The sequence below is a fragment of the Teleopsis dalmanni genome, chromosome X (assembly GCF_002237135.1).
Source record: "Teleopsis dalmanni isolate 2A chromosome X, ASM223713v2, whole genome shotgun sequence".
NCBI classification, from domain to species: domain Eukaryota; kingdom Metazoa; phylum Arthropoda; class Insecta; order Diptera; family Diopsidae; genus Teleopsis; species Teleopsis dalmanni.
In genome coordinates, this window is record NC_051848.1 from 37,382,439 (window position 1) to 37,394,526 (window position 12,088).

Here is a 12,088-nt window from a genome sequence, read left to right on the forward strand (position 1 = left end):
TTCAGCTGAACTTCGCAGCAGCGCGTGTACTGACAGCGCTGCGACTGCAAAAAATATTTCAACATTTGTGCATATGTTGACGGCGAAGTGTGCTTGTAGACAGTGGGCAGGCAGTATACATAGTAAATCATTCATATCGGCGCTTATCGATGTCGTCCAATATTAGTGTTGTTATTTTATTATATTTGTTGGAGTTGCTGTTGTCACACTTGCTCCAATACGAATATAAATTCTTTGTGTGTGTGTGTGTGTGTGAAAATATCAAATAATTAAATGCGTCGACGTTTTTAGTATTACTCGTTGCCTATAACCTTTACCATCACTGAACGCACGCAGTGTTAGAAACAGATACGAATCAAGATAAATTATTTTTTAATTTGATTTACTTGTTAGCTGTACTTGTGTTTTGATAAGACAACAATTCTGCTGGCGCGTACAGATATACAAAATTTAACTAATTTTAATAAAAAAAAAATGTGTCTATAGAAAAGCGATCATAAGGTATAACTAGAATCTAACTAGAAGGGTAAAGAGCGCTTGCTGAGGCAGAAAGGTTTATAGTATTTTCGAGGTTCAAGTGATTACAGTACATAGTACCGACTTATGTCACCGCTTATCTGTTTGTCATTCACTACGGGTAACCGGAAGGGAGTTTTTTGCCATACATTAAGACTGAAAAGTTTTCGGAAATTCTCATTTAAAATTCGCGCGCTGTATATTTTTCGATATTTTAAGTTTATGTAGTTTGGCAGCACTGTCCTTAATTACTATGCCAAAAATGAGCTCGATCTGTCAGACAGTTCGTTTACGGCAGCTGTTGAAACCAGTTCACCTCAGTAGTGCGTTGCGAAATGTCTTCGACGGTCGTACGACCGTCCTGGAAGGCTTTGTACCACTCATAAACTTGAGTTTTCGATAAAACTGATTCCCCATAAGCCTTTTGTAGCATTCGCAACGATTCTGCACACGAAATTTCGTTCGAAACACAAAATTTGATGCAAACTCTTTGTTCAATATTTTTTTCCATTGTTTTTTTCGCAACGCCCTACTGAGGTGAACTGGTTTCAACAGCTGCCGTAAACGAACTGTCTGACAGATCGCGCTCATTTTTGGCATAGTAATTAAGGACAGTGCTGCCAAACTACATAAACTTAAAATATCGAAAAATATACAGCGCGCGAATTTTAAATGAGAATTTCCGAAAACTTTTCGGTCTTAATGTATGTGATATGTATCTCACCTTAAAATGTATTTCATCACATTTATCTCAATAGATAAATACAATATAATACAAGAAATTATATAATGAAAATCAGTCTTACACGCTTTATTGGATAATTTTATTGAAGAACTCTTAGAACACAGGTATTCGAGGCACTTTTATGTAAAAAAAAAATTTTTTTCATTAATAAAATTATTTTTAAACAATTTTACCCCTTTCAACCTATAGACTAAGCAAATAATATGCTGCCTGAAAACCACTGTATTTTCAGATACAGTTCTCTGTTCTTTGTACTTATAGAGAACAGTTAGTTATATGTCAAATACAGTTCTCTGTTCTCTGTATATAGAGAGAACAGTTATAAGAAATTTCTAGCAACTAAAACATAGAAACCTTACAGAGATTTTTATCAATAGCACTTAGAATATTTCTTAATGGTCCCTGATTAATTGCTTATGAGTCGAAACAACACGTTATTGGGTTTCAGCCAGATGCAACATTTCTCTCCAGGCGGCACTGCTGCGTGTGCTCCTTCTCCAGTCAAGTATATCAAGTGGGGCTTGTACTGCCTCAACTTCATCATTCCACCAGAGACACATTCTATATCTTCATCTTCTTCTTTCAATTGTTACCTCAAACACCTTTTTCGGCATCCATTCTCATGACATGATCAAGTCAGCAAAGTTGCTGCATTTTAATTCGCTAAATTGAAACAATGTCATAATAAAGCTCCGAAGATCTTATAAAGAACTTTTCTTTCCAAATTTCTTAGTGCTGCTTCAGTATTCTACGATAGCTTTAATGTTTCTGATGAGTCGATACACAGCAACTTCAAAATCACACTTCAAATATACCAAAATGGGCTTAGTAATCATACAAATATTAAAAGATTACATATATTATATGGTTTTAACAAAATTACAAAATAAAAGAAATAGAAAACTATAATAAGCTATGAGAAATCCAAACTAACAAGGACGAATTACAATATATCGGGAGCGAAAAGCCTACTAGACAGAGTTAAAATTGAAATTACAAAACTTGCGGCAGTGCTCCAAGCCTCTATCAAATGGGTACTCATGCCAAAAATCTAACTTAACATAGACGAAAGTCCTACTAAGCAGAATCAAGATCTATAGATTTTATTTAACTTACAGTGACTTTCATTCTCTAAATATATGTCGAACGGTATTTTTATATTGTCCATTGTATTACATTATATTGACAGCGTTGTCATTGGGTATAATATTTCCATCCTTCTTTGTATTAACCCTCTCTCTGCCGCCCTTCTTTTTCACTCTTCTCTCTTTCTTTCTCTTCCTTTGTGTCTGTCTCTCTATTTCCCTTTCTCTCCATCTCTGTCTCCTTTTCTCTCGCTCCGTTTCTGACGCTCTTTTTTTGTCTCTCTTTCTCTTCCTCTTCTTCCCTATCTATTTTCTTCTCTTTTTTCTTCCTCTTTATCTTTTATTTTTCTCTCTCTATTTCATTCTTTCTTTCTTTTTCTTTATATTTTTGGCTTTCTATTGTTCTTTCTTTTGCTGTCTGTCCATATTTCATTCTTATCATCTATTACATGTTTCTTTCAGTACTTTTTTAAGTGTACCATATTGCTGTCATCAGCTATGAGTATTTAACCGGTCAATTTTAATCGATACATTTTTATGTCTGTTACGATATCTTTTAAACCAGTTCCACATCTGGATTAAATATCTTATTGGTGTTGTCATATAAAGCTAGTAATTCTTTATATGAATAAAAATTCTTAGTCTTTAATAAAGCTTAAGATGCTCTATAAGAGGAAGTCCTATAACTGATATAGATGTTCTGAAAATTACGACATAAGTATGTTTCATCTGCGAAGCACTTCCCAATTGAATATATTAGACATGAACATGCCGACTACGAGATGGAACCTATCAATGAAATTACTTGATTTTTAAAGTTAAAGTTTCACTCTCTACTGTTACTTGATGTAGTTTCTAAGCCATAGAAATTAATATGTCATTGATATAGATATTTTCTTACAACTCTACAATCTATGAAGATTTTATGAGTTATTTTGTTTAAAAATTAATAGAAATAATACAAAATTGTATCAATAATATTATTAACAATTATTAAATCATTAAAAGTTGTGAAAATTACTGAAAAATGTTCCATTAAATTTAAGTCAATAAAGTATTTACGCAGTGGGTATTGCAATAATTCTATAAAGTACTCGCATATGAACATTAAACATATTACACATACAATGTATCTCGACTGGTATTTATACTAATATTTTTGTATTTATTGCTCGGTTTTGTTTACATAGTTTTTTTTACATATTTCCGAGTAAAAATAAAATATTTACTTTTTTAATTTTGGCACGACACATTATCGGGGTCAACCGTTGATAAGCTCTTTCATACTCTTTCAGTGCGACTTGTTTGTATGCGAAAAGGTATCTGTGATGTACTTGTGAGTCTCAAGAACCTTTTATCTCTGAGTGTAGACATTTCCCTCTTTATTGTTTGCTGAAATGCCTTATAAAATTTTCTTATTTATTTAGTTTAATTTTTTTCGAAATCGTTATTTTTCTGAGCATTTTTATTTCACAATTTTATCTGTTTTTTTTTTTGTTTTTGTTCTCTTTTTTAAATATTAAATGTTGGTCGCCATATATCTTCCCGAGCTCGTGCTGATAAAAGGTGCAAATGAAAGCCGCTAAAAAAAGAAAAATATGACTGTCTTAGCTTCTGTTAGCTGTAATTTATTAATGTAATCGTAAAATTTAGTTATTTTTACATATTTTTCTTTCATTTCTTGAAGTTAATTGAATTTAATGCTTTTGTATCTTCACGTCTCAAAACCTTGACAGCATTTCTTGTCTTATGTCTTATACAACATCCAGTTAAAAAATGTATACATTTTTATTTCATCTAACTCATAAGAAATCATAGTTTTAAAATCATAGAAATGTAGTGTAGCCCAATGAAACTGCAAATTGCTTTGACTTTTCAACAGGTGGCAACATTGTGTCTATATTGCACCCAATGATCGACCGTTGGTTTACACGAAAATGTGTTTTCAGAAAGCATTGGTTTCTCATTGTCTTCAAAAAAAATAATATAAATGATAAGTCCATAAAACAAACCAGTCTTATTTATTTACTTTTAAATAGTTGTACGTCTTAGAAATTTCAGTGAACTACGACTATGATTCGGTACTAATACTGTTAATAATTAAGTATGGTATATAGTTAGTGCTGATTGGCCGAAACCACTCATAGACCTGATAGGTCCATAGCGATACCAAATTATGATACTTAAGTACAGTTAGTGACAGTAAAGATTACTTAAGATTTAGAAGCGAATTTTACGAGATAGTTCAATAACTTCTTCTAACTGATAAGTTTAAAGGATTTTGTTAAAGTTTTCGATAGAGCCGGTGAGAATTAGAGAAGGATTTTCTTGCTTCCTGATTAATGAAATTTCCTGTAATCGTATCTGCTAATGATGTTTAGTTTTCGCTTATACATTGCAAGCATGCAATGTCCTCTTAGCATATCAACTAACTTTCTACAGTTCTTTCGATTTCCATTTGGTACTGGCGTTTATATGGATACTTTCGTTACATCACCTGTACTTCACCCTCTTGAGCAAGTTACTGTAAACCAATTATTTAATCATTAATAAATTTATTACTAGATTTATCAATGACAAATCAATGACAAATGCGGTGGGTCTGAACAAATTGAGTTGTATTTGCCAAAATTTTGACTCGATATGGGTTTTCAAAACATCTAAATATCTGTTTGATCTAAAATGTTATTTTTCATTGCCAGTATGATTTATTTTGTATCAGACTATAAAACTGAAACTTTTTGTTATTCAATTTCGAAGTCTTTTGATATTTCGTTCTTTATTTGTAGACTTTCTTTATACTTATTCTATTTCGTATTCAGTTTTATAAACACTTGAGAAATTAATGTGTGGGTACCCGAAATTGTAAGGCTTGTTTTAAGTTCCATGCATATTGCGACTTAATCTAATGTACATATAGTCATACTAATTATATCTATATTACTTCATTTAGATATGCTTATATTTGATATCCTTTTTGCTTAATTTATTAAGCCTTGAATTTTTTAATGTATAAATTGACTTTGTTCTCAAAGTTTAGTTAAGTGTCTATATTCATCGCTCATTTTATTCAATTTGGTTGACATTCTAGTTCTTGAATTTTATAATAGATAAGTCAACTGTGTTCTCAAAATTTGTTTAAGTGTATTATCCTTCGATTCTTATATTGAATTGGCTATTGAGTTGGCGTGGCAGTTCTTTAACTCTATAATAGATAAGTCGACTTTGCTCTCAAACATTGTTAAACTATCTCTATTTATCGATTCTTATATTGAATTGGCTATTGAGTTGGTGTGACATTTGTTTAACTTTATAATAGATAAATCGACTTTGTTCTCAGACTTAATAAAAGTGTCTCTATCCATAAATTTTTATATAGCATTGACTATTAGTTCTTTCATTTTAAAATAGATAAGTCGACTGTGTTCTCAAACTTGGTTAACGTGTCTCTATCCATCGATCATTTTATTCAATTTGCTTGGTATGCTAGTTCTTGAATTTTATAATAGATAAGTCGACTGTGTTCTCAAAATTTGTTTAAGTGTGTTATCGACTCTTATATTGAATTGGCTATTGAGTTGGCGTGGCAGTTCTTTAACTCTATAATAGATAAGTCAACTTTGTTCTCAAATTTTGTTAAACTATCTCTATTTATCGATTTTTATATTGAATTGGCTATTGAGTTGGTGTGTTAGTTGGTTAATTTTTTAATAAATAAGTCAACTTTGTTCTCAAACTTTATTAAAGTGTCTCTATCCATCAATTTTTATATTGAATTGGCTATTAGTTCTTGAATATTTTAATAGATAAGTCAACTTTGTTCTCAAATTTTGTTAAACTATCTCTATTTATCGATTTTTATATTGAATTGGCTATTGAGTTGCTGTGTTAGTTTTTTAATTTTATAATTGTCTCTATCCATACATTTTTATATTAAATTGGCTATTAGTTCTTTAATTTTTTAATAGATAATTCGATTTTGTTCGTAAAATTCATTAAACTGTTTCTATCTAACAATTCTTATATTGAATTGACTATTGGGTTGCTGTGTTTGTTCTTGAATTTTATTATAGGTAAATCAACTTTGCTCTCAAACTTTATCAAACGTTTCTATACATCAATGTTCTTGAATCTCTAAAATTTTATCTAAAAAAGGTCATATCATATCGCTCTCTTATACAAAACGGTAACGGAATTATATAAAACGTTTATTCGTTTATCATGTACATATATGTATATCACATATCAGTAAGTAGATAAATACGATAATATAGTACATTATATGTAATATCAAGTCAAATAAATTCCTCATATCAATGTACCCATACTTCCCTCTTAACAGTTCTCCATCACTTCTCTTTTATTTACGGTATAACGAAATGGCAATGAACTTTACCAGCCTAGCACATTCAAAGCAATTCGAACAATTCGAATTCCGTCATATTTCGTACTCTCGTACGCGTCAAAAGTTTATGATGAAGTCGATTAGTATTTATTGACACTTTGTACGCATGTGTCCGAATGAATAAGTACGCCTGACAAATGAACTGACTGACTGACGACTGACGACTGACTAAGTGACTGACTGACTAAGTGACTGACGGACTGACGGACTGTCAAGTTCGAGCAGAGCAAACAAATGAACAATGAAGAAATATCAGCACCGATATATGTGTAATGTCGCTGATACTACCGCCGCTGTGCGCCATCGAAACTGTTGTTGTATCTATCGAACTAGCGATTTATCTGAGTTTGAGTACAAGTATCTAACTGTTGTTCTTGTTGTTGTCAACAGAGCCAATAGACAGTGGAGTTGATAATTTAGTGCGGCATTAGGCACTTAGCACCACCAACACAATTACAACAAAATATACGTATCGCACAATGGCACCTCTGACATTTCATATGTCGCAGCAGTACTATGAAGCGGTGTAAAGAGCAGCGCGGCGGACGTAGCTGCGTCCAAGACTGCTCCCAACCTTAAAATACAAGTTAATTTCTATGCTAATCACGATCGAAATCAGTTAACGATAAATCGCCTTCCAAACAAAACTTAAATTTAACAGAATTAAAAGAGCAAAAAAAAAGATTTTTTTTCAATAAAAAAAAAATAAAAATTAAAATATCTTTGCACGAAAAAAACTAAATGCTGCTAAAATTAGAAGAAAAAAAATGTGTTGTGAGAAAAAAAATAGATGCTAAATGCTTTCAAGCCCGTAAAATGTTAAATAAAATATTTGGTAAATAAAAAAGAAGGTTCCTCCCATGTCAAAAACGCTCATAAAACTGAAAAGTATCTTTTGAAAAAGACAAACAGGTGCCAAATAAATTTTGTCAGTAATTCACACATTCTCTTTTCTATTTTGACTTTGAGTTTGAATTTAAGTTTGAGTTGAGTTTGGCTGTCTAAGGCTAACCAAAAAGGTCAACGCTTTTGTTAGAGGTGTACTAAATTACAACAAAAATGAAGATTTAAATTTTTTAATTAATTTTAGTTACATTTAAGGTTGAATGTAATTAAATATTCCACCTATGCGACTCTTTTGCAAGTAAAATGTGAAATATCTTTTCAAACCATAAACCAAACTGACATTTTTTGCAAGATTCAATTTTCTGCAATTTATGAAATTTTGTTATTTTTTCTATATTTTTCATTTTTTTTTTTTTTGTCAATCAACAAAATTGGTAATTTAACAGATAACAAAACAAATTTCAGTTTGCTAAAAAAAAATAAAACATTTAAAAAATTAATAACTTTCAACTCCACTTTCTTTTTGTAACACAAAAAAAAAAAATTTACTTAAGACATTGTCAAATTTATTGCAATTATTTTTTTTTTCTATTATAATTTCTATAGAAATTGTTGACAATTTGTAACAATGATTAATTTTTCTTATAACAGTAACTACTATAGTTTCTATGAACTATACTTCCTGAAAGCGATCATCGGTTCAGTACTATTCGAAACCTCTCTATTCTCGAAACAGCTGTGTGGTCAGCTTAAAATTCTATTAATTAAAAATTAATAAAAATTTTTGTTGTTTCAATTTGGTACTATTCGAAACCTCTCTATTGTCGAAACAGCTGTGTGGTCAGCTAAAAATTCTATTAATTAAAAATGAATAAAATTTTTTGTTGTTTCAATATAGTACTATTCGAAACCTCTCTATTGTCGAAACAGCTGTGTGATCAGCTAAGAATTCAATTAATTTAAAATAAATAAAATTTTTTGTTGTTCCAAGTCAGTACTATTCGAAACTACTCTATTCTCGAAACAGCTGTATGGTCAGCCATAAATTCAATTAATTAAAAATTAATAAAATTTTTTGTTGTTTCAATATAGTACTATTCGAAACCTCTCTATTGTCGAAACAGCTGTATGGTCAGCCATAAATTCAATTAAATAAAAATAAATAAAATTTTTTGTTGTTTCAATATAGTACTATTCGAAACCTCTCTATTGATCAGCCATAAATTCAATTAATTAAAAATAAATAAAAATTTTTGTTGTGCCAAGTCAGTACTATTCGAAACCTCTCTATTCTCGAAACAGCTGTGTGATCAGCTAAGAATTCATTTAATTTAAAATAAATAAAATTTTTTGTTGTTCCAAGTCAGTAGTATTCGAAACCTCTCTATTGTCGAAACAGCTGTATGGTCAGCCATAAATTCAATTAATTAAAAATTAATAAAATTTTTTGTTGTTTCAATATAGTACTCTTCGAAACCTCTCTATTGTCGAAACAGCTGTATGGTCAGCCATAAATTCAATTAATTAAAAATAAATAAAATTTTTATTATTTCAAGTCAGTACTATTCGAAACCTCTCTAGTTACTCTTTACTTAAACAGAATAGTATTAAAATTTAACAATTAAAAATAAAAATATAATTAATTAATTCAAATATTCTACAGCTGGTTTATGATTTCGTTCTAATATAAAACACAGCAAGTGAATTTGTTAAAAAAACCTTTCATAGCAAATTAACAACACTCCAGAAAAATGTGCGAACATAAAAGTCAATTACGGCTTTGGGTCAGTTAGTTAAGACGCGCTGACTCTGAGCTTCAAATTTGGCAGGACACGAGTCCTATTCCTGATACTTGCAGTCTCAAAAAGTTATTTACGAATGATTAAATATAAGAAATAATTCTAAGACCACTGATACTGGGTATTTGGTAATACTTGAAAGAGCTATATGATCAGCGAAAAATGTATTTAATTAAAATAATATAAGAAGAATTTTTGTTGTTGTAGTTCATTACTGTTCGAAATATGTCTTTAAATTATTAAGTAAATAAAAGCAACATATTTTATTTTAAATAAAAATAATATTGATCTAATAGCACAAAAAATTAAACATAAAAATTATTTACTGGGACCAGAACTCAGCAAAAAGTTGACACGATTCTCTAGCCCAATCAAAATTGTAACTATTAGAAATAGTTGGTAAAATATAACTCAGATTTATAAACCTGATACAGATAAAATAACTTTAAAGCAGAGATACAAACATGTACCCATTAATAGTGACTGTGAATCTAAGTCAATCGACAAAAGTCATAACACATCATACAAATATGAATCTGCGGATAAATAAATCTTTATCTATTTAAGAAGCATAACATCTTAACCACACCAGTATTATAATTCCTTAGTGATGGCTTTGCACTACAAAACTGTATAATAGTTCATACCGAGAAGTCGAGAAAGTCTATATCTGGTGACTGTAGAGACCTCAATATTGAAATTGAGTGTACAACCAAATCTTTCGGCTACTGTTTGGTGGTAAATGTTCTTTCATCGATATGGTTGGTTGCCACCTTCCCAAACTTTTTAGGGGTTAATATACTTAACAGCACCGTTTCTAAGTTTTAAGATCTTTCGAATGGATTTAATTTCGTATAAGCATATTGTTGAACTTTTAAATAAACTTGATCGGTTTGTTTGCTTAAGAATTGTTTAACTTAAATATTTTTTTCTGATCAAGTGAAACGATATTCGAACTAATACTTTCGTTAAAGTACATGATTTATTTTAACGAACCTGTGTTTCTTTAATATCATAAAATCACTTTTTTGGAAATTGCTCATTTTCAGTATTCATAACATATTTTCAGTTAATACTAATGTGTATTGTTTGAATGTCCTCACCGACATACTTTCCTATGAGAGTATATAAAAGTTATAAAAGAACGTGTATTGATTATTGAAAGTTTTCTTTATTGCAATTCGAAGAACTTATAACAATATTTATGTAATTACAAGCAATGTCTCTTTTACTACATCACTATAATATTATCATTTATAATTGAAAATTATTTTTGTTACAATTTATTTATTAATTTTAAATGATTATAAAATTATATATAATATTTATATAATAATTATATATTATAATTAATTATAATATTATATTATTTTATATAATTATGATTAAAAAATTATTAATAATAAATATTGTTTTTTTTTTTCTAGGCTAAGCAAAATATTAGCTGTGCAAATGCAAAGCCCTAAAAATAAAAGAAGGAAAGAAGGTTGATTAAAGCTTTTATCTAGCAAAAATAAGTACAATTGAAAATACACAAATGCACGTAAATCCTTAAAAATTTTATCTGAATATTTTGCTAAAATGATAAGTGAGCGAATAATGCTGCAAAATTTCAACACATTGGCCAAAAATAGCGCAGCAAACAGCTCAGTAGTAGCAGCGACATTCTCTGGTGCTGCCACATATCCAACAGCATCGTCGTATAAGAATGCAGACAAGTTGAAAAATGTAACCAGTTCAATATTTGGCAATATGTCAGCGGAGTCACTGAATCTGAACAGTAAAATCGAACATAACGACTCTGACAGCCTAAGTAACTTAAGTACTAGCAACATCAATCATACAAATCACAGCAGCATTCAACATCAAACACAAATTGGGAACAATCACGTGAAAAGAGAGAGACAAAGTCCCAGTACCAATGGAGAATTACAAGCAACAATATCAAGGTATGTAACATATAAACTGCGAGTATCTAATTAGCAATGTTAGAGCGTATATATATAGTCACTTATATATGTCAGGTAAAAAATATTAAAAATTTACGTATTTACATATATTGTAGGCTTATCTCAGTAGCGTAGCTAGGATTTTTCCAAAAGTGATAATACTAGAAAAGATTTAGTTTTGTCTATGCTTTTTCTAATTCACTAATTTTTTGTGCTATGTGTTATATCATCATTAAAAGGATTAGGAGATAGGTCGTCCTTCCTTCATAAACACTCCCCTGAATACTCTACTTGTGTAGCGTAGCGTAGCTAGGATTTTTCCAAAAGTGGTAATACTAGAAAAGATTTAGTTTTGTCTATGGTTTTTCTAGTTCACTGATTCTTTCCCCTGAATAAGAGTATTCTGGTGTTTTCTATATATACCTAAAACTAAGTAGATAAATAAATATACTTTTGTTCGGTCTGTATAAGGAATAGATGGGTCCTTCCTCTAATCACATTCTTTCAAAATAGGGGACTTATAAACTAAGTTTAAAAATACCACTAAAATAAATAAAATCAAAAAACTTACAACCATTTATATTCCAAAACAGTACAGGTTGGTGGGCAATGGATTTTAATTACCTTTTACGACAGGCATGCCTTTTCTACGGAATATTCGAACTCCAATCCTCAATTGCCAATCAAATTGGCATTTGCCACAAAATTTAAGCAAAAAATAAATGATCCTAATAAATTTTGAA

General features: G+C 30.1%; 1 protein-coding gene across 1 annotated transcript in view; it reads left to right on the forward strand.

Annotated features, from left to right (window-relative positions):
* LOC119687930 (myosin-G heavy chain) overlaps positions 1-12,088 on the forward strand; it is a 102,196-nt gene that overhangs the window by 34,889 nt on the left and 55,219 nt on the right. Inside the window, exon 2 of the mRNA XM_038102488.1 lies at positions 10,824-11,345. Within this exon, the coding sequence (XP_037958416.1) occupies positions 10,978-11,345 (368 nt within the window). The 5' untranslated portion in view covers positions 10,824-10,977. The remainder of the gene's footprint in view (positions 1-10,823; positions 11,346-12,088) is intronic.